The 22783-nt window shown below is 48.2% G+C and overlaps 1 protein-coding gene across 1 annotated transcript in view; it reads right to left on the bottom strand.

Annotated features, from left to right (window-relative positions):
• GALNT18 (polypeptide N-acetylgalactosaminyltransferase 18) overlaps positions 1 to 22783 on the bottom strand; it is a 351293-nt gene that overhangs the window by 156752 nt on the left and 171758 nt on the right. The window contains exons 2-3 of the mRNA XM_049649955.1: positions 19525 to 19717; positions 1140 to 1306 (exon numbers count right to left, since the gene is read on the bottom strand). Of these exons, the coding sequence (XP_049505912.1) occupies positions 1140 to 1306; positions 19525 to 19717 (360 nt within the window). The remainder of the gene's footprint in view (positions 1 to 1139; positions 1307 to 19524; positions 19718 to 22783) is intronic.

The following is a 22783-nucleotide window of genomic DNA, read 5'->3' as shown; positions in this document are numbered from 1 at the left end:
AGAGTCAAGTGATCCGTAAGCACTGCCCTTCAGAAAGCTCTAAAATCCGCTTCACAGAGCTGCTCCACACTTCTTACTACATGGTGATAAAATGAAAAAGAAAATTTGCTTATTGAGATTAAATATATTTCAATTATCTGATATGTTTCAGCTTTAATTGATAACAAAACACAAATTGCCCATCTGAATTTCTCATTATAGCAACGATTCACTGGAAAATTTACTACCTGACACCAGAGAAAGCACTAAAGATAACACAGGCTCAGTGACTCTCTGATCCTGTGCCCTAGCAGTCTAGTATTTAGTATCGTGCATTATCCAAAGCACATCCATATTAATCATCCTATCAAGAGCACTGGTTTTAAAACTATCTCAGTACCTGGTCTCTAAGTTTGGAAAATGTTATGGGGTGGTTGGTATATGTAGGTATCAGAGGCCCCAGAATGTGCCCCAAGGGAAAGAGGTAGCTGGTAGCATGGCTGGAGAAGGGGAGAGAGAAGGGGTAAGGGCTTCAACAAGTGTTTGTGGGCCACCTGAGGCTTTGCGAAGGCCGATGGAACAGGGAGCAGGGCATCCAGCAAAGAGGACAGACTTTTTACAGCTCTGTTGCTGGTACCATGTTACACGCCCACTACCAGACCCCACTACCAGACCACTGCAAACCAGCACCACACCCAGCACCATCAACATCTCTGCTATCATCACCACCACTGCCAAGACAACACCAACAATCTTCCAGGAAGAGGCCAAGGGATACCACAAACTGAAATGATGCTTCACAGAAAAGAGTCACTGTGCACGTGGTGCAATGTTCACTGTGCATGTGGTGGGGGTGGGGGTCAGGGCTCTTTATCCCACACTGCACTAGAATGTTAGAGGAGAGAGTGGACAGCCAATGAGGAAAAGCTTGGGGACCAGGCCCCTTCAAGATGCAGAGAGGGTACACCTATGGAGTGAACCTTCCAGACCCGGGACCATCAAGAATCTCTCATCTCTGAAGCAACATCTCATTGAAGGAGCAGTCGTAGAGAGCCTTAAAAAATGAGAACCGCCCCCCCCCCCCCAACAGAGGCTCAACCCTCTGCTGAGATGTCAGGCACAGAGCAGGGTGCAGGGCTCAAGGGAGTTTAGGCACTCACCGTTGCTGCTGTTGTCATCCACCAGGATGATCTCCTTGAGCAGGTGTGGAGGTGTGCGTTCAATGGCTGAGTGGATGGAGCGCAGTAGCACTGAGAGTGCTTCGTTGACGAAGATGAACACGATGCTCACCTCTGGCAGGCTATCGGGGAAAGAGAGGTTGCGGCACCTACAAAGTAGAAAAGCCAGGCTCTTAGATCTATCCGTGACTCAGATGCGGGGCACCCCAGGTGCTGACCCACCCCATGTCTTGGCTCCAGCTTTGCTGGAGGGCTCAGGAGTCCAGATTCTTCCCAGGGCCTCTTCTTTAATACTTAAGACAAGCCCTAAATATATAACAGACAGGCTCACAACCATTAAAATGGATTTGTACCACAACAGAGTCTGGATTTGTCAATAATCATCCCAGCTGAATAGTTGTGCCGTAAACACCCAGTGTAGTACCTGGAACACAGCAGGTAGTCACCAAGTGTTTGTTAGAAGAATGGCTCAATCTTTCTAAACCCAATAGGATAGAAAATGCGACCAAAGGAAAGTCTTCGTTTTTTCAAAATGGCAGCCAACATCTAGGTAAGAGCAGACCTTAGATGATCTTCTTTGGGAGAAAAAGATGTGCCCTTCCAGTGACTTCTGCCAGAATCCACTCTGTCTCACTGCAGAAGGCATACTGCCTGGGCCTCTCCTACCTCTCATTCATCACCAGGAACCAGACTCCAGACCAGGTTGAAGCTACAGTCAGAGTCTCTACACAAATGAGGGACAGAATGACAGGTCTCGTCTCATTTCACAAAGGAGGTCACTAAGGCTCAGAGAGATTGAGTCCCCACCGTGAATCAGCTGCCAAGATAGAATCACACTATGGTCTTCTGACATCTATACCTGGTTTTTCCCTCAGGGAAAGATGGTTGCTGGAGAGACTACCTCTAACTGTCTCATTTCCCCCCCTAGTTGTCCTGAAACCCTGAAGTCATTTGGAGGTCTCTTTCCCAAATGACTTGGAGCATAATCTTAAAAGTCTACATGCTATTCCCAGCAGGGAGAGGAACACACAAGTACTGTAAGCATCACCTTTATGGGCAAGAAACCATGGTGGGTGCCCTGCTCGGGCTGAAACGAAACATTATTCCAGAAGTCATGGACTCCTGTCTTCAGGACAGTTGAACAAAAGGGAAGAGCAGCAATTATAGGCCCTGGGCTCAGAGAGGAGGCTGTCTACTCCCATCACCTGCCACTGGAGGCTCCAGGGGTTCAGGGCTGGTGACCATGGTGTATGGCTCCAAAGTGGGAGGTGCAACCAGGTTAGAACATGCAATAATGAGCATAATGGTACAGAGCTTCTGCTTGTTGGCAATTAAAGTGCTGCAGGATAGGAATGGGCCTGTTCTTCCTTAATGAGGAAGGCTGCAGGATAACCAGGGCTGAGCAATTTGGAGAAATCACCGTGGGGCCCCAGCCTGCTTAAGAGCAGGAGATTAATAAACTAAAATCACCGTCTCTATGGTTACCAGAAATTTACAGAAACTTCTCCCATTCTATTTCCAGCTCTCCTTCTCTCTCACCAAAGAGAGGTGGGGGAAGGAAAAGAGTTGAGCCTCTTCCCAAATCTGTTTCATACTTACAATTTATTTTATTTTATTTTATTTTATCTTATTTTTTTTTATTTTTTAATTTACATCCAAGTTAGTTAGCATATAGTGCAATAATGATTTCAGGAGTAGATTCCAGCGAGTCATCCCCCATGTATAACACCCAGTGCTCAACCCAAGTGTCTTCCTTGATGCCCTTTAACCCATTTGGTCCCTCCCCCTCCCCCACCCCCCTCCAGCAACCCTCAGTGTGTTCTCTGTATTTAAGAGGCTCTTATGTTTTGTCCCCATCTTTGTGTCCATGTTATTTTCATACTTAAAATGTTAATAAAACCACCAGGTTAACAGACTTGCATCGTAGAAGGCATTCATTCTTGTATTTAATGGGATAAATATTTATTGAGCTTCTTCCATGAAGCAGGTACTATTGTAGGCAATAAGGGCACAGCAGGACAAGGACAAAGTACCTGTCCTCACGGCACTTACACTTCGACAGGGGAAACAGGTCAACATGGAAGCAAACAAATGATATAATTTCATATAAGTACTGAGATGAAAAGTAAAGCAGGGTAAGAGGACAGCGTGATGCCTTGGCAGCTGTTCCAGAAGGAGTTGTCAGAAGAGGGCTCTGGGAGGAGACAGATTTAGTTACACTCTTAAATGGTATGAAAAAGCAAGTCGTGCAAAGGCCTGGTGGGGCTGAGGGAATAGTGCTGTGACTGGAGAAAAGCAACTGGCTCATGGAAGTGCAGAGAAGGGATGAAGGGGGTGGGGAGGTAGAGGGAGGGACTTTAATGAAGGACAAAGACTGGAAGGCCTCCTTAAGCTCATCAAGACCCTTTCCAAAAAAATTTTTTCTTGTTGTGAAAATGATTTTTCGAACAGCCATCAGAAAGTTTGTGGCCAAAAGTCCATTCCTCTAGCTAGTGCTCATTTTTTTTTCAGTGTTTATTTATTTACTTAGAGAGAGAAGGAGCGTACACGCATGTGTGTGGGGGAGGGGCAGAGAAAGAGGGAGAGAGAGAATCCAAAGCAGGCTCCATACCCAGCACAGAGTCCAACGCGGGGCTCGATCTCACAACCGCGAGATCACCACCAGAGCTGAAACCAAGAGTTGGATGCTCAACCGACTGAGCCACCCAGGCGCCCCTGGCTAGAGCCTATTTATAGCTATCAAGACTAGCAGCTGACCTTTCCGTAGGCATGAAAACTGACAAAAGTATCAAGATACAACCCACTCACTGACTGCATTTAAAAAATAATACAATATATGGCCAAACTGCTGGCACGTGACTTTGTATCATTGTTTTTTTATGAAGTGCAGTGCACAGCTCCCAATAAGGTCGGTACAGTGGTACATGTTGGCTGTCCTTCCCACTAACCCCACCAGCCGTGCAGACTGTGACCCTGTGTCTGGTAGCACTTCTCCAGAGGGTTCCTCAGAGCCCCACTAACCAGAGATCCAGGTGGTTCGTAGGGATTTTCCTGAGCCGGGGGTTAACAACCCTCTACTCCCTTCCCTTCTTCCCTTCCCCATTTACCCCCTCCCAAGGAGACCAAGTTGAATTTCTCCCAGTACCAGCGAGGCCCACTAGATGGTTTGAACCCCCAGGGCTATAGGTCAACTCCTGATGGCCTTTCCGTAAGCAGAATGGAAATGTTTTCTTTTACAAGCTAAATTCTGATCACCATTTCCATGTGAAAGACTCCTTTGAACATAAGGTTTTTCTACGCAGGCCCTTCCGAATGGAACACCTAGTGCAATACATCATAATGGTGGGCGTTTATTGTCTGCCTCCCCAACTATAACCAAGCCCCCCAAGAACCAGGGCTGTATTTTGCTGCTGAGCTATCTTCTACCCTTAAACCAGAGTCTGCCCACACAGTAAGTTTTTGGAATTAAACAGAGCTAACAGGGCTGCTTATTTTATAGAAGGCCGACATTTTATATGCATGCCACTGACCCCGGAGGGTTCCTTTTTTTCTGCAAACCTCCTCCCTGGGTCAGAGAGTCAGGGCCTCTCTCCACCAGCAGGGTCCTTCCTCCCCGGAACTTATGGCCCCAGTTCCTCACATTCTGTCTCCAGCAGTTCTAAGTTTCTTTGTACCGTAATTAAGTGATCCCTCCAGGCCAAACGTCCTGACCTCCTTAAATCCTTCCTTCCTCCTTTTCTCTCTTGGGAGCCGCTCAGGGTCCCTCCAGCAACAGCTGCCTTGCCCTGGCCTCTCTCTCTACACCTGGAGGCAAGCTCCCTTACCCTTCAGTTTATTTGAACCTAACCCCAAATATGGATGTGGCTGAGCAGAGAGGGGGGAAGGGTGGGCAGGATAAGAAAGACAAGGTGAGGGGCACCTGGGTGGCTCAGTCAGTGAAACATCCAGCTTCAGCTCAGGTCATGATCTCACAGTCCGTGAGTTCGAGCCCCACGTCAGGCTCTGTGCTGACAGCTCAGAGCCTGGAGCCTGTTTTCAGATTCTGTGTCTCCCTCTTTCTCTGCCCTTCTCCCACTCCTGCTCTCTGTCTCTGTCTGTCTCTCTCTCTCTCAAAAATAAATAATAAGTGTTAAAAAAATGTAAAAAAAGAAAAGAAAAGAAAGACAAGATGGGCCCGTTTTTAGGGAAAGAGTGTTAGAGGGTGGATGAAGCCACCCAGGCCGAGCTCCGCCCCAAGCTGCCACGTGACCATGGGTGGGCCACTTCACTTCTCTGTATGTCCCATCCTAGAATGAGGGAGGCAGAAGAAATGATCACCTAGGTGTCTTTCTCTATAAAATTCGGCATCTTCTACCTCCCATGTGGTGAAAGGAAGACACCTCGTTAAGGAAAGAGTTTGCAAACTTCCCCGCCCTCCCATCCAGCACCTGGATTTGGCCACCACTAAATGCCACAAGAAACACCCCCTTACTGCCATCTTGATTACACAAGGTGGCCAAATGTCCCGGTTTGCCCAGGATTTTCCCAGTTTCAGCCCTGAAAGTCCCAAGCAAGGCGGGACAGTAGGTTGCCCGATGAGTAGACGACAGTGTCCCTAACCTTCTTGGGGGCAGGAACAGAGCTTGCTCACTCACGACTGCGCTCCCACTGCCCAGCACAGTGCCTGGCCCGCAGCAGGCACTCAGTCAGCATCCGCCGAATACACTGACGCTACCCTTTCAAAGTGCCCAACACACAGACACCGGCACACAGTCATGGTTCCTATTGTCATCTCGACGCTGAAGCAGAACTCGCATTGCTGGAGAAGGAGGCATAAAGAAGGAGGCAGAAGAGTACGCTAGGCAAGAGGTCCACATACCTGCCGGTCACACTCACCATCATCACTGCCGAACACAGGACACAAGCCTGCCTGCCCAGGGCAGCCCAAGGCTTTCAAAAGGAATACATATTCAAGAACTGCTGTGGAAGAGAATTGTTCCAGACCCCAGCCCAGCACTTCTATCCTCCAGGGTCTGGCCCTCACACCCTCTGCCCCCCAGAGCCTGCTCCCCACCTGCTGTGGGTGTCTGCCTCTTCCCCTGCTCACCTCCCCAGAGAAGGACCAGAAGACATGAGAGTCAGAGGAGCCACACAGGCCTAACCGGCCTTTCTCTCCTGATGCTTCTGGAGAAAGCCTGACTGTACAAGACCTGCTCCTTACTCATTTTGAGAAGAGGCATATTCTCCATAAAATTAAGCCATAAAAGTTCCCTTTTTACTTTTATTCTTGTTCAAAGTCGAGCCATTTTCCACTAGAGATAAAAACAAGGCATTTCTGAGAGCGAATACTAGGGCTGTCTAATAAGCCGGAATTGATGGTCATGATAAACTCAACTTTATCGATCACTGCACACAGAAGGCGATGCGGGGTGGGAACAGCTAAGTAAGGGCCTCTCGGCCGAGCTCCCTGAGACTGTTGTGAGCTGCTCATAAGGCACATTTATATCAAGAGCCTCAGTGCCACTGTTGCCTGTGAGAGACAGTGGCCAAGTAAGCAGGGCCAACCTAGGCTCCTGGCAGACGGGCGCTGCCCAGAACAGCAGCCAGAAACCTGTATGTGGCATCAGTGGATTTTCCGCCTACATGTGGCGTCAGTAGATTCTCCCCTCCCTATGACCTCGGCAAACCTACAAGCTCCCAGTCCATCTGGTGATAATTCAAAGAGGCTGCTTTGAGGGTGAGAGAGTGGGTAGACTTCTTCCAGAATAAAGGTCAAAGTCAAATGTTTGCTGATGCTGCTGCCAGTGCAAGGGGTAACCAGGTCCACCATGCTAGGGTTCTGGGAGTAGGGAAGGGACCTTCTTGGACCAAGCAGTGAGAAGATGACACACCTAGGTACCCAAGGGTCCCCAGCCCCTCTTCCTTCCCAGGATTCTCCCAAGCAGCCCTCCCTGCAGCCATGGTCAGCACACGAGGGTTCAGAGATACCATTAACCACCTAGAACATAAACCTTGGGACACTGCCTTCTTGGCCCTTTGAGGCCGTCAGTATCCTCGCCCCAGCTTCCCCCCTACCACCTGCACCCACAGGAATTGCTTGATCCTCCTCTGGCCTTACTTGGGTACACTGTTGGCATCTTCTAGACTTTTCCAGATTAGATGGTCTCCCAGGCTTGCCAGCGTCCAGTCTGCTGGACTTAATGAAACCTAAAGATAGGTCGATGTAGGGATTCTCACTGAGCATGAGGACAGTCAAGACTTCTACTCTCTCTGGCATCTATATCTCCATGACCTCTGTAGCTAAGAGACTGCGTGGAGCTTGCCACCCCCACTGCCCATGGACCCCATGCAGAATATTTGGAAATTATAATAGTAATAATTTCCATTTTCTGAGTGCTCATGATTTGCCATAAACCATGCTAAGAGATGTAGGGATATTTTTACTCTCCCCCTGCCCGCCCCCATTTATTCCTTCTTAAAATCCTATATGGTAAACATATCTATCCCCATTTTATAGATGAGGGAACTAGGGTTAAGACAGTAAGTTATTTTCCAGGGCTTAAACCTGGCCTCATTTGTCTCCAAAGCCTGTACTCATAATCCCTGTTAAACTAGGGTCTGTATCTTCCTTCTCACTCTCACCCAGGGATGCATCTGGCAAAACAATGGTGTTGTGACGACCCAGATACTTGATTGGGGGTGGGGGCACAAAACATAAGTTACTCCAGGCTGCCAGCTCTGATGAAAGATGGAACGGGTGCAGTATGTCTAGTAGGATGATGGGGGCAAATATAAACACTGCTGGGCACCCGAAGCCTAAACTCTTCCTGTTGCATTGTTCCCATTGGGATAAACAATCCCAGTGACTCCTTGTATAAGGGTGTCTGGGTCTTCTGTCCTGTGGCTTCATCACTTGGCTCATAACTGATGGGACCAGAGACCTATTCCTGAGCCCCAAGTAGCTACCAACAGCCTGGCTGTCAGCATACAGGGAAGCCTCACTCAAGACTCTGTGTAGCCAGATCTGGCAATCCTGAAGAAGGACCAGCAACCCCATCAAGCTCTTTCTCATGGGGAGGTTGAACGTGAGATACCCCAAGGAGGCAGGAGGCAGGAGTCTGGGGCAGCGGGAATGATGGAGTTGGAATAGGACACTGTCAGTGAGATGGAGACACAGATGGTCACCACTAGAGACACAGAACTCTAACAATGAGCCAGGAGGATGCAGACTTGAGCTCGTCCATGATGTCTTCAACTATACTGCCCTCTTCCATACCTGAACACATGGCTTCTAATTGTATGATTACGTGACTATGTGTGAACATCAACCCACAAAGAATCCCACCTCTCTGTGGTTGCTGAGTGAGTTCAGTTCCTTGCTCTGAGAGAGCACACAAGACCTAGTAAAGAGAGAACAAGTATGACTCCTGGGCTGGAATTGGATGTCCCATGATTCTCCCAGCATCCTTCGCTTTTCTTGCATGCCACTTATTTGCTATTGCAATGTGTTTTTCTGTGATTGTTTAACAAACAGCAGTGTCTCTGCTAGACTATAAACCATATGAGGTCAGGGCACCTGGATGGCTCACTTGGTTGAATTCCTGACTCTTGATTTTGGCTCAGGTCATGATCCTAAGGTCATGGGATTGAGTACCATGTTGGGCTCTGTGCTGAGTGTGGAGCCTGCTTAAGGTTCCGTCTCTCTCTCTCTTTCTCTCCCACACACACACAGCCCCTCTTCCCTGCTCATGCTCTCTCTCTAAAATTAAGAGAAAATTAAAAAAAAAAAAATTAAACGGCATAAGTGTAAGACCACACCTGCTTTACTCACCAGTATCCCTACTGCCTCACACAATGGTCAGCACAGAGAAGAAACTATTGAGTGTCTGGCTCAATGAACAAATAAATAAATAAATATTTGAATGATGAAGAGTAGAATTAATTCAGACCCATGAAAGCCCTGTGGGTGGGAATTCTACCATGAGCTGACAGAATAGGAGTCACTGAGTCAAACATTCACTCCCTGACTGTATGAGTCTCCTAACACTAACAGAGTTGCTGTAAAAAATCATTGTAAACTTGGGGCCTTAAAACAACACAAACGTGTTCTTTTACAAGGAAGGCACAGAGGGGCTGGTAAGTTGCTGGAGGTCAACCAGTTTGTAAACGAGAGACCTGGCCTTGGAACCCAAGTTTCAAACATCAGTCTATAACCTAAGCAGAAACTTCATCTGTTTGTTATCCAGTTTCTCGCATCCTCCAAAAAGCCAAAGGGGTAAATGGAGGCAGGCAGGGTGGGGATACCCAGAGGCTTCTGGGACCTGGCAAGATACCACATCTGGCCCAGCTGTGGAAGAGACAGCAGACACCTGAGAACTGAGAGCTTTACCAGTCTGCAAGGCAAGAGAAATAGACCCATCTGGTCAGAGTGCAGATTTTGGCACAGAAACCACGGACAGGTAAACTACCAAGGAGATGTGATCATCAGAGTGTCCAGCTTTAGTCCAGAGGGAGAACTTCTACAAACGTTTTTCAGGTGATTATACAATTTCGAGAAAGGATCTGCTAATATCAAATGTTGATTGTAAGTAGGACAAGAGGGAAAAGAGTCATTTGAAATGTAAACACCTGTAAAGGAAGCAGGAAACCATTTGTTCCTAAAAGCATCTTACTGGAAACCCAGGGAAAATAGACTCCTGGGGGCTACATGGACAGCTGCCCAGAGAACAAGCAGGCTGGCTCTGGTAGAGAAGACCGAGCATCTCCATGTGGTGAGTCTGTTGGTAAACAGGTCAGGCCCATGGCAAGGAGAACGTGGGGTAGGGGAAGGTGAGCCCCTTAAGTCAGGAAAAGGAAGATGGGGCATCTCTGCTCTCCAGCAGAGCCTGGCCCTGGGCCTCTGATACCCAGAACTCTGGAGCTGGGGTGAAATCCCTCTATGTGATCTGCCTGGCCCTCCTCTCATCTAGTGCTGGGGCTGATGGCCTGGTCCACGTGGCTCCTTGTCCACACTCCAGGACTCCAGGTAGTTAAAGTCATGGTCATGTCCCCCAAGCCATCTCTTTTACAGATCAAAGACCCAGATGATACAAGGAACAAAAAATTAAATAGCAGCGACTATGGGTCAGGCAGTGTTCTGAGAGCTCTCCATTCAACCTCTGTATTACTATCTCTAGCTTGCATATAGGAAACTCAGGCATAGAGAGGCTGGAGAACTTGCTGGAGGTCAACCAGCTCGTAACAGCACTTTATAATCTAAGCAGAAACTGCATCTGTTTGTCGTGTTACCCACTTCCTCTTGGCTTGTTCTCCTCTGAACATCCTCTTCTTTCTCTATATCCCTTAAAATCCAGTTATGCAGTTGTGATCTGAGTGGCAAAACAGACAAAACTATCACCTCCCCTTTTTAAGACAGTATATTTCTATTAATATAGCTCAAGATTATATTATCTTTAAGAATAGCCCACAGGATACTGTTGGCCCATAAAGAGCCTAACACGAAGAATTGGAACTGTTTTCGCCGAGTGCGTTAGTAAAAGAGTATTTTCCCCCCAACTGTGTGTGCTTAACATCTCCAGGGTGCTAGCAGAATCATTAGTAAGGGTGTTCCCTCCTTGTCCTGAGGCAGCCCTCACGGAGGATTTCTGGGTCACCTCCATAGAGCTAAGATCCCAAACTAGAAAAACTCACTGGGGCAGAGGAGGGCCAGGGTGCTGAGGCAGTGTCCTAAAGACACAAGACCCAGGTAAAAATACTGGTTCTGCTGCATACCACCCGTGGGAACTTCAATACGTTTCTTACCTTTGCAAATACTCCGTATTCTCCTAAATAAAACAGAAATAATAGTAATTACCTCCTAGAGATGTAAGGATCAAGTTAAATTAGAACATGCATGTTAAGCAGTTTGCACAGCACCTGGCACCCAGGAAGGGGGCAAGTGGTGCTCTTGGTGAAAATCAGCAGCCCCTGGGTAGCAACTCACACATGGTCTAGCAAATATGATCCCAGCTTCTCCCCCTAGAGCCCTCCCCCTTGTCCCCCAGGACCAGCTACATAATATGGGGGGCCCAGTGAAGAAAGAAAAGCTGGTGGTATTCAGAAGTTATTCAGAATTGTAACACAGTAACGGTAGAGCATTAAACCAAGCACAGAACCTTTCCAGCCTTCTTGGGATCCTGTGCAGAGGCTGCACACACAGGAGTTTCCTAAATGTGAATATTGCTGCTGGAAGAAAGCACTACAGATGTGGTGGCTTAGAACAACACGCATTTATTATCTTATAGTTCTGGAGGTCAGAAGTCTGATGCAGGTCTCACAGGGCTAACATCACAGTGTTGACAGGACTGTGTTCCTTTTTTGAGGCTCACAGCGATAATCTGTTTTCCTGCCTTTTCCAGTATCTAAAGGCTGCCTGCATGCCTTGGCTTATGGCTCTTTTCCATCTTCAAGGGCAGCAACAGCTGGTGGAGTCCTTGTCACGCTGCCATCCCCCTGGCTCTGACTCTTCTGCCTCTCTCTTCCACTTTTGAGTGCCCTGTGATTACACTGGGCCCATCTAGATAAGCCAAGATAATCTCTTTATTTTAAAATCAGCTGAGAACAACCTTAATTCCATCTGCAACCTTAATTCTCCATTGCCACGTGCTATACTATAGTCAATGGTTCCAGGGATTAGGACATGGGTGTCTTTGGGAGACCATTATTCTGTTTACTCCACACATCCATGAAGCCAGGCCTGCTGGCCCCCAAAGTCCAGAGATCTCAGATGTGTGTCTAGAGACACACATGCTCCATGAGAACCCTACAGCCCTCTGATCCATACATGCAAACCTGTGGCCACACCCCAGTGACAGCAGCAACACCCACAGCCACCTTGCTAACTGCTCCTAGGTGGACTGAGCCCCCTGGCTCCATGCTGCATTCTCTCTCTGCTATAATCCCATCCTGATCCTTTCTACTTGATGTTCATACAGGATCTCTCCAGGTCAGGACTAGGGCTGTGTGTGTGTGTGTGTGTGTGTGTGTGTGTCTGTGTGTGTGCACCCATGCACCTATCTGTCCCAGTTGTTCCCTCCTGGGGTTGCAGAAAATAGTCTTAATTCCCTTTAATCATCCCCTCGTGCCTTGGCCTCAAGCTTGAGCCCACCAGTCAACCCAAAAGTCAGTCCACACTATTCCTGGGAGGGAGGGACTAAGACCTAGGGGGACATTGGAGAGAAGGGTGACATCATCACTGATAGACTCAGGAGTCTCTGACAATCAACCAGCAAGAGGCCAGAAGCAGTACCTGCCAGAGGCTCTGCCTTGAACTACCTTGGAGGTAGGCCATAGGGTTGCCATGGCAACTTCAAGCCTTGAACCTTTCACCCAGAGCTCCCCCTCTCTTGCCCACATCCACATGCCCACCAGATCAGGTACTCATCCCTTACACTTTCCTGGCTCCTGTTCAGAAATAACAACCACTGCCTGCATAAAAGGATGAGATGTGCCCCTATCGTTTTGGAACTATGGGCTCCCATATTCCACCTGCTTGACCCGCTGTCACTGGGGTGGGGGCCCGCCCTTACTTTCCTGCCCTGAGCTGGCCAGTGGCTCCAACCCCCATGATCCTCCTTCCCCACAATCACAACCCATCTTCTCAGTGGCTCCCCAAAAATGCCACCTCCATCCCCTCCAGCCCTCAGGCAAGGACTTCCCTGAGCTCTTTCTTATACCCTCATTTTCCAAAAAATTGATACTTCATCTACATGCAGCAAAATTCACAGATCTTAAGTGAACTTGATGAGTTTTGACAAATGCATATTCTTATGTAGTCCACACCCCAATAAGACTTGTTTTTTCCCTTCTCTCTTTTTGCCCCTCATAGGTTATTTTAGGGCCTATAGACAAAGAGGAGGAGGGTGAGCACTGGGGGGCAGGAGCATACAGAGAAAGCCAGAGGAACGTTTGGAGCTTGCCTCTGGGGATGTGAGGGATGGGGCAAAGTCCAGCCTGGGTGGGATGCAGCCTTTCTTCCCTTCAATCCTGAGGCCTGGGTGTCTCTCCAACCCAGAAAGCAAGAAGGCATAGCCCTGCCCAGATCCGGCAAAGGACCCTCACGGGGTGAGGTCTAGGAGGACCACCAGAGGAGGATGCCAAGGCCCTGTCTCTCCTGGGTCTTCTTACCTGGATGGCCAAGGGCCTACTCTGCTCTTGTTACAACAATGAAGACAGAATGAATGGTATTTCGATTTCCCTCAAAGCCAACTGTCCTGGAGCCCAGAGGAAAATCATCCTTCCTCTGCCCAGATGAGACTAACAAAACTGCCACACTTCCGGTTCCCATTCCCTTCCTTTTCCAGGGGAGGGCCATCACAGATCCTAAAGGGAAGCTCCTTGCAGATGCTTCTCTGGGTCCTGCCTCCCTGCTACACAGAAGAACAGGGCTTCCGTGGGCCATCAAGTCCAGCCCCTGACTTACTACAAACGTGTAGGAATGACTCCTCTTCAGGGAGGCCAGGAGATGGTCAGCAACCTTTCTGATCACCTGTCCTGCTCTCCTACCACCTTCCATCTGGATTCCCGCTACAGTGTTAGCTCCTTGAGGTTTCTGTCTGATGCTTTACTGGGTACCTGGCACACACTTGGAGCTCAATAAACGTTTGTTGGATGAATACATTAATAAAGCCTAGCAACACGCTGACTGGACTTTGTTCCTTCTGCTGTGTATAAGGCACTGAGTATAGTATGGTCCTTTTAGCCAGATGGAAAATGGGTCAGATTACCTCTTGCAGCACCAAGAAAGGAGACAAAATAAGGGACCAGCCAGAGATGATGGAAGAGTGGGTGGGGCAGGATTCGGAATACCCACTTTCTGGTCCAGGAGTGAAGCCAAGCATAACGTCAGGGTTAGGACTTAGAAGAGCAAACCCAAGAGGAAGGACAAAGAGCAGAGTGTGAAATCCAAGCACACCTCCAGGGGCAGAAGTCCCCACGGGCAAACAGGAGGAGGGGACAAAGGCACTGAGAATGAAGCAACACCCACCTGGCCTGATTCTTCTGGAGACTGTCCCTAGCATGGTGCTTCCTCTCCAGATGCTGCCGCTGCCCCACCCACCCTACCTCCAATCCCAACATTACCTGTAACAACGGCATCGTTCTCTACCTTGATGATAGATTGTATGCTCACCAAAACAGATTTTCCAAAACTTAGAGAAGACTTTCCTGACTCAGACGAACTGATCAGCCCAGTGCTACATACTTTAAAGCAGTCCTCACTCCCAAGAGAATGTCACAGGTTGACACCTCAAGGCGGTAAGTCTGGTGGCAGTTACAAACACAAACCCTGGGTTCGGTCCCCAGCCCTAACACTAGTGACCACGAGCAGATTTTATCTCTTCATGCCTCAGTTTCCTCTTCGGTAAAATGGAAACTAATAATAATACTGTCAAATAATAAGAAATATATATATTGGTCTCTACCCCTGGTTTCTGCTAATATTTGGTCTTTGAGCTCAGTTCCTGACATGGAGATCCTAAACACTTTGTCATTTCCTGACTGAAAGTGATATCTGACAGAGCTCCTAAATCCCTTGGAGTTTCCTGGGTGATAAGAGCATCTTTTTTTTTTTTTTAATGTAATTTATTGTCAAATTGGCTAACATACAGTCTGTAAAGTGTGCTCTTGGTTTTTGGGGTACATTCCCGTGGTTCATCACTTACATACAACACCCAGTGCTTATCCCAACAAGTGCCCTCCTCAATGCCCATCACCCATTTTCCCCTCATCCCCACCCTCCCCCCCATCCACCCTCAGTTTGTTCCCTGTATTTAAGAGTCTCTTACGGTTTGTCAATAGAAGCATCTTTTGATCTAATGAGGTGACTCTTGATGGGCCCCGAATGAGAGCTGGTCACCAGAAAGACCAAACCATAATTAGAAGTTTGAAACTTTCAGTCTAACCTCCCCACACAATCCTCTGAAGAGAGAAGATGTGCTGGAAAATGAGTTAATAATCGATCATGCCTGCAAGATGAAGCCTCATAAAGTATGGGTTTCAGAGAGCTTCCAGGTTGGTGAACATATCCACATTCCAGGAGGATGATGCACCCCAAGCCCACAGGTACAGAAGCTCCTGTGCCGGGGACCCTCCCAGGCCCCACTCTATATACCTCCTCATCAGACAGTTCATCCATATCCTGTATTATATGATTCACAATCAACCATTACATGTAAGTACTTCCCTGAGTTCTGTGTAATTGCAGGCAAGTTCCTGAATTCAAGGATGGGTCATGAGAACCTCACTTTATAGCCAGTCATTCAGAGGCACAGGTGATAACCTGACACTTGTGATTGGCCTCTGAAGTGAGGGCAGCGTCATGGGACTGAGCCCATAACCTGTAGGACTGACTACCGGAGGTAGATAGTGCCAGAACGGGATGGAATTGTAGGGCCTCCAGCTGCTGTCACAGAATCAGCTGGTGTGGAAAAACCCGACACATCTGGTGTCAGAAGTATCGTGAGCAGGAGAGCAAAGAACACCGTGTGCTTCCTGGACAAGTACCTACTCCAGAAGGTTACTGCGAGGAGTCAAACAGTTAACATAAATAAAAGTGCCAGACGCATCCCTGCAAACATGGCTCAAGCTATATAAATGTTTGCCAATGTAATTTGAAATAGGATGATAGTAAAGACAGTGAAACAAATGTTTCCAAACGGAGTTAAACAGGATAAGCTAAGCGATGACCTTGTTACAAGGCAGGAATGGTTTTAGGGAAGTTAACAGACAAAGAGGGGCACTTTTACCTAAGCACACCCTTGTTTTGAGTGGTCCCCCGACAGCTCTTGGGTCTTTGGCATGTGTCTGGCACGGGCTCTGATAGAGCCCCTCCAAGCAGATGCATAAAGAGGAACTGCATTCTTTTTTTTTATTTTTATTTTTTTTAATTTTTTTTTTCAACGTTTTTTTTTTATTTTATTTTTGGGACAGAGAGAGACAGAGCATGAACGGGGGAGGGGCAGAGAGAGAGGGAGACACAGAATCGGAAACAGGCTCCAGGCTCCGAGCCATCAGCCCAGAGCCTGAGGCAGGGCTCGAACTCACGGACCGCGAGATCATGACCTGGCTGAAGTCGGACGCTTAACCGACTGCGCCACCCAGGCGCCCCAAGAGGAACTGCATTCTTAAAGCCACTGCAGAGAGGACTGCTGGGGGCGCACTCAGAAGGCTCAGCGCTACCTTTTATCAGGGATTCCATTTTTCCTCTATAAAGAGTCACCGTGCCCAACAGGGGACGTGTGGAAACTCCATAAACTGTAGCTTTGTGCAGAGGGAAGGTCTTTCTGTTGGGACTATTGCTCCTTTCCAATGGCTCAGAATTCTGCCCACCTGGAGTCCTTCAAAGATCCTTTCTCAGCAAAGTCCGGAAATCCAGGCTGGACTGGCCCCCAAAACGTGACTCTTCCAGAGCATGCTTGCAAGGGATGGCCATGTGACCTCTGTCCATCCCCCCCCCCCCCAACTTCCTGTTTCTCTCCCATGGAAATAGGAAGGAACAGCAACAGGGCACCTCTCTCAATGAAGGGTTAGGGGCTCCGGCATCGGTTGGCTCTTAACAAGACAGCTGCGGGCTACCATCAAAGACCAGGATTAGGCATCCGGATACACAGTTTTGGCTCAACTACTTATCCAACTGTGTGACCTCAGACATAACACTCATTACACTTTCTGTTCCTCAGTTTCCTCAACCCTGAATGGGAAGAATATGCCAGTTCTTTCCCTACCTCCATCCACTTCAGGTTGGCATGGTCCAACAGGGAAGGACATTCTCAACAAGTGGAGTCCTATGTAAATACCGTTAATTGTTATGGTCATGTTGCAGTCTGTAAGATCTACCCTTTCCTTCCTTAGCTTCCTTCTGATTTCCTTTTTAACATGGAACAAACCTGCATTGAGCTAGGCCTGAGTTTTGCATCAGAGCTGGCTGCAAAAAGTCTGCAGCTCCTGTGCTGCCAAGATCAAGGCCAAGGCCCCTGCAGAAGTCCTGGGGCCCCGACTCCTCTTGAGGACTCTTCTTCCAGAGCGTCTAGGTTCTGCCCACATCAGACCTACTTCTCTGCAGCCCCAGGCATGGTGCCTGCAGCACTCCTGGAGGGCTGAGACCTTGTGGCACGGAGATAAAATCACCTTCAGGATATTCCCAGAATCCAACCCCATCCCAACACCTGCCCACTGCCATCATGGTCCAAGCCACCATCGCATCTGGCTATGCAGAAGCATCCTAACTGGACTCCCTGCTTTCTCCCTGGCCCTTTCAGTCTGTTCTCAGCACAGCAGCCACAGGGGCCTTTAAAAATGACAATCAGAGCATATTACTAGTCTGCTCAAGCCCTTGGATCCCCATCTCACAGAGTGAAAGGTACACCCCTTGCAGCAGCCTGCAAAGCCCTTCCCTGGCAATTCTCAGCCTGGGCTGTATACTGGAATCACATGAAAGTTCTAAGCAATACAGATAGAGTGTCACTTCTGGAAACTCTTTAACTGGTCTAGGGTGTGGCCTTGGCATCAAGATTATTTATTTATTTATTTATTTATTTAGTTAGTTAGTTAGTTAGTTATTTTAACGTTTACTTATTATTAAGAGTCAGAGAGAGAGACAGCATGAGCATGGGAGGGACAGAGAGAGGGGGAGACACAGATTCCGAAGCAGGCTCCAGGCTCTGAGCTGTCAGCACAGAGCCCAATGCGGGGCTCAAACTCACAAACTACAAGATCATGACCTGAGCCAAAGTCAGATGCTTAACCAAAACTGAGCCACCCAGGTGCCCCATCAAGATTATTTAAAGCTCCCTATGAGTTGAATGTGTAGCCAAGTTTGAGAACCACTAACCTACTTGATCTGCTTCCTGTTGCCCCTCTGCCCTCATCTCCAACTACTGCCTTCATGCTTGCTCTGGTCCAGCCACATGGGCCTCTTTTTTCTTTTTCAAACATGTCAAGCACACTTCTCCTACCTCAGGACCTTTGCACTTGCTCTACCTAGAAAGTTTTTGCCCAGGTATCCGCATGGCTTGCTTCCTCATCTCTTCTGGATGTTTGCTCACATGTCACCTTGTTAGTGAAGTCTTTCTCTCCACCTCACTAAAAACTCAACACCTCCTTCTATTCCAGGAAATCTCTATCTCTGTCTTCAACTTTCTATTTCTTCATGACATTTGCTACCATCTAACATGGTACATATTTTACTTTAAAAAAATTTTATTTTATTTTATTTTATTTTATTTTATTTTATTTGAGAGAGAGAGAGAGAATGAACAAACAGGGGAGAGGGGCAGAGGTAGAGACTCTCAAGTAGGATCCATGCTGGGGCTCAATCCCACAACCATGAAATCATGACCTGAGCCAAAATCAAGACTTGGATGCTCAACCCATAGAGCCACCCAGGCACCCCTGTTTTATCATGTGTCCCTGCCCATCTAGAAATGCAAGCTCTGTGAGGGCAAGGATTCCTGTCTGTTTTGTTCACTGCACTATCCCTGGGCCTAGACTATGCTGATACATAAGAAGTGCTCAGTAACTATCCTTTATGTGAATATATACTCTTCTAGCCCCTTGTAGATCCTCAGCTGCTCTTTCAGCCCTAGAACCCAATCAGGTTCTCCTTGGGCCAGGGAAAAACCATACTCAATTATACAGTACACAGTAGGTGCTCAATAAATGTCTGTGGAACTGAACTGAACTTTCCTCCCTAGAAAAACACAGCCTCCAAACCCAGCAGCAAGATTTTTCCTAAAAACCCCAGATACAAGCTCACTGTGGTTTGCAACTTTAAGAAAATTTTAAAAATAAGGAGAAAGAGGGGAAAAGAAGGCATGGGGGGGGGGGAAGCTCACAAAAGTTAATGAGATTTTCTCAGCTGTGGTACGTGCCCACACTTTTAATAATTAGGAGTAATAAAAACTCTAACTGAACCTTAAAGGAACATCTTCTGTGACAAAGAGAGAAGTCAAGACAGACTTCTGCGTCGGGCATAATGACTTGTTAGCCCTGGAAGATGGATAGACTTTAAAATAGTAATTTATAGGAAAAAAATAATTGTTCATAAAAATGCAACTAATTGGGTTAAAATGACTTATTAACAAGAATACTGGATGCTTCTAAAGCCCATAGGGAGTAAATTAGGTTATTAATCCTCAACGCCTCATGAAAGAAGCTTCCCCTGCTTAGCAGATGGAAAAACTGAGGCTGAGGGAGGGGGAGAGTGAGTTGCCAATGGAGGCTGAGGGCACAGACCCTGCGGGAGAGGGACCCAGGAGCCCCAAGGCCCTGTCCTGACTCTATCCCCAGCACTGTGGTGACCCCGTCTCCCCACAGGCAGGTCAAAAAGGGCCCAGCCACTGACTCTGCTCACCCACTGGGTCTGAGGTCAGGCAGAGGCCGGTCGAGGGGCAGACGGTCACTGAGGTAGGCGTTGTAGCCGTAGTACTGGAACTGCTTCAGGGCCATGCGCCGGCCTTCAGGGCTGAGCTCCTGGCCCCAGTGTGCAAACAGAGAGGAGTCTGTGAAGGGCTCAGCCTCTGCCTCCTCGGGCTTGGCGGGAGCCTCTGGAGAAAGAAGGGACAAGGAGACAGTGGGTCAGAGTGCACCCCTGCAAATGCCATGACAACCCCTTTCCCTTCCTCACCATCACCTTGCATACAACAATCTTATCCCCGTATTTGGGAGCTGTGGGGAGGACGGACTGCAATCTTCATGCTTCCCCAAACTCATTTATCCACCCATTCATCCATTCATTCATCCAATAACCACTAGGCACAAGGGATACAGAAATACATCCTACAGGGTCTACCGAAAAGCTGAGGGATGTGATCCAGATGCCCCATGGCTTCAAGTCAGAACTCCCTCCTTTCCAGTCGGCCTCCCCACCAGAGATTCTAGCCTTAGCCCTCAAAATGGGTTTCCACTTCTCTTACCCAAGATTACATCCCCACTCCCTGCCGGTCCTGGGCTGGCCCCACACCCAGGCCCTCCAGCTGAGGTTCTGCTCCCCTTTCCAGCTCTTGCCAGCCCACCTCCCTGTCTGCTGTCTGGTCTGATATGAGTTGCCTGGCTCCACCAAGCACCATTCACGTGGCTCCAAGGACCTCCAGCCAGACTGCCTCCTGCTGCTTCCAGCCTGTGCCTACCAAATAGGGAATCACTGGCACAGAGGACAGCCCAAAAAATCCCCAGTCACCCATGTATTGTTGGCACTGCTCATTGGACCCCTGGTAGACTTTGTAGGGGCAGCCCCCACACTAGGATAAGGAGAGCTCATGGTTTCCCTGGAACTTTCTAAGAAAATGAAGAGGACATTATTACCTATAAGAGCAGAAGCTTTGGATTCACACAGATATGGATTCAAAGAAATTCCCACTGCACCATTCACTGGCTACATGGCCTCAAGCAAACACTCAATGTCTCTGTACCTCGACTGCCCCATTTGCAATGCAGGCATACTAATATCTACCGATGTCCGCCCCCACAGGATCTGAGAGGATTACATACAATAATGTATATACAGCACTTCGGCTAGCATATGTCTCAGAAAAAGTACACAATAATTGGTAACCAGCATAACACATAGCAAGGGGAGCCTGGCAGGGCATTTAAATCTTTCTTTTATGGGGGCAAAAGGTAGGTCTTTCCACAACATAGGTGGTGGGTCAAGACTTGGGAATTTATTCTAAGGGTCATTTAGTCAAGGTCAGATATCAGAGCAATTGGACAGAGATGCCAAGCCCACTGGACGATGCCCTCCGTGCTCATAAACATGATATAAGTGAGAGATGGTGCTGGGAGTCCGGAAATGAGACAGAGAACAGAAGGAAGCAGAAGTAGGTTGGGGACAGAAGAGGCAGGCTTGGGATACTTACTAATGACCCCTCAGCCATCCAGGCAGGCTTGGGACTTTTGCCAATGTTGCTTCAGCCATCTGTATGAAGCCAGTAGGTGTATGAAACACCTATGTCAGATAACTTAAAGGCACAGGCTGGGCACAGGTGAAGGTCTAAGAATGCAGAGTCTTCGAGGTTGAGGAGCTCAGAGCTGCAGACCACAGTTCTTACTATCACCACCTCTTGGGGGGAACGCGCAGACATACCCCAAACCAGAGGTACATGAATCTCCTGGGATAACCATCATGGCTAGTCCCCACTGAGTGCTTTCCATGAGTCAGGCTCTGCTGTGAATGTTTTTGCCACATCAACGCATTGCACCCTGCTTGGTGGGAACTATTATTGTTTCGACTTCACAGGTAATGAAAGTGAGGCCTGGGGAGGATGAGAAACTTGCCCTGATTCACTCACAAGGAGGCGAAGTAGTGGAGGGTCAGTCCTGAGAAATCTGTCTCTCTAGGCGGTGTTCCTAACTGCTACACCATACACCTACATGGCAATGGGCCGGGACACACATGCGTTCCAAAGACAAACGTGGCACGCCAATTTTCCTTCAAGACACGGAAGGAAACTCAGGTACCCAAAGCAGATTAGGATCTAATAAGGAGTAAAATGCGAACTGCGTGTGCATTTCTGTGACAGAGCAAGCGTTTTTAGTACTTGTGGTGGCCACTGCAAGTTCCATGCCAGAACTCAGGGCCCACTTTCTCTCCCCTACGAGGCATAAGTGAAGGGAAGCACAGGGTTTACATGATCGATCGTCAAGGTCCTCGCCATCCCTAAAAAGATGTAAGACTCGTTCATGTGGAATGTTGGGGTAGTAAAAACCTAAATCAGTGAGCCAACTGAATCATATGATATTTAAAAGAAATGGAGTTTTACTGCTCTCACATACCTAAATGGATATTACCAAGTAAAATGAGATCAGTTAATGAAAAAATTATGATTCACAATTAGACCTGCATTGCATAAAAATGTATTATAAACATACTAAAGTCCTCGGTTCCACCACACGCCCCTGTCTTTTTGCTCGGCATGGGTATAAACCACAACGAACTGGAGAGCAGTGGGTCTTGAATGATAAGCCGGGGGGGGGGGGGGGCACGGCAGCAGCAAGAAGTCCTCTTCGCTGAATTCCTGCCCAGAGCCAAGCACCGTGCTGGTCCATGTCTTTACCCAAGGTGATCTCTGTCTTGCTCATGGGTGTGCCCTCCACGAGGGCAGGCTGACATCTGTCTTATTCCCTGCTGCGCCCCCAGCATGGTACACAGCTCTTGCAAGGGGCTCAATATACCATTTTAAAATAAGTTAGTTGAGGCGCCTGAGTGGCTCAGTCGGTTAAGCAACTGACTGTTAGTTTCAGCTAGGGTCATGATCTCATGGTTTGTGAGTTCAAGCCCTGCATCGGGCTCTGAGCTGACAGTGCAGAGTCTGCTTGGGAGTCTCTCTGCCTACCCCCCCCCCGCCCCACCCCCTGCCCTTCCACCACTCTCTCTCAAAATATAAATAAATGAAACTTTTTAAATATTTTTTTTAACGTTTATTTATTTTTGAGACAGAGAGAGAGCATGAATGGGGAGGGTCAGAGAGAGGGAGACACAGAATCTGAAACAGGCTCCAGGCTCTGAGCTGTCAGCACAGAGCCTGACATGGGGTTGAACTCACGGACCGTGAGATCATGGCCTGAGCCGAAGTCGGCCGCTTAACCGACTGAGCCACCCAGGCGCCCCAAAA

The sequence above is a fragment of the Panthera uncia genome, chromosome D1 (genome assembly GCF_023721935.1).
Source record: "Panthera uncia isolate 11264 chromosome D1, Puncia_PCG_1.0, whole genome shotgun sequence".
NCBI classification, from domain to species: Eukaryota; Metazoa; Chordata; class Mammalia; order Carnivora; family Felidae; genus Panthera; species Panthera uncia.
This window is presented reverse-complemented; position numbering and strand designations above follow the sequence as displayed.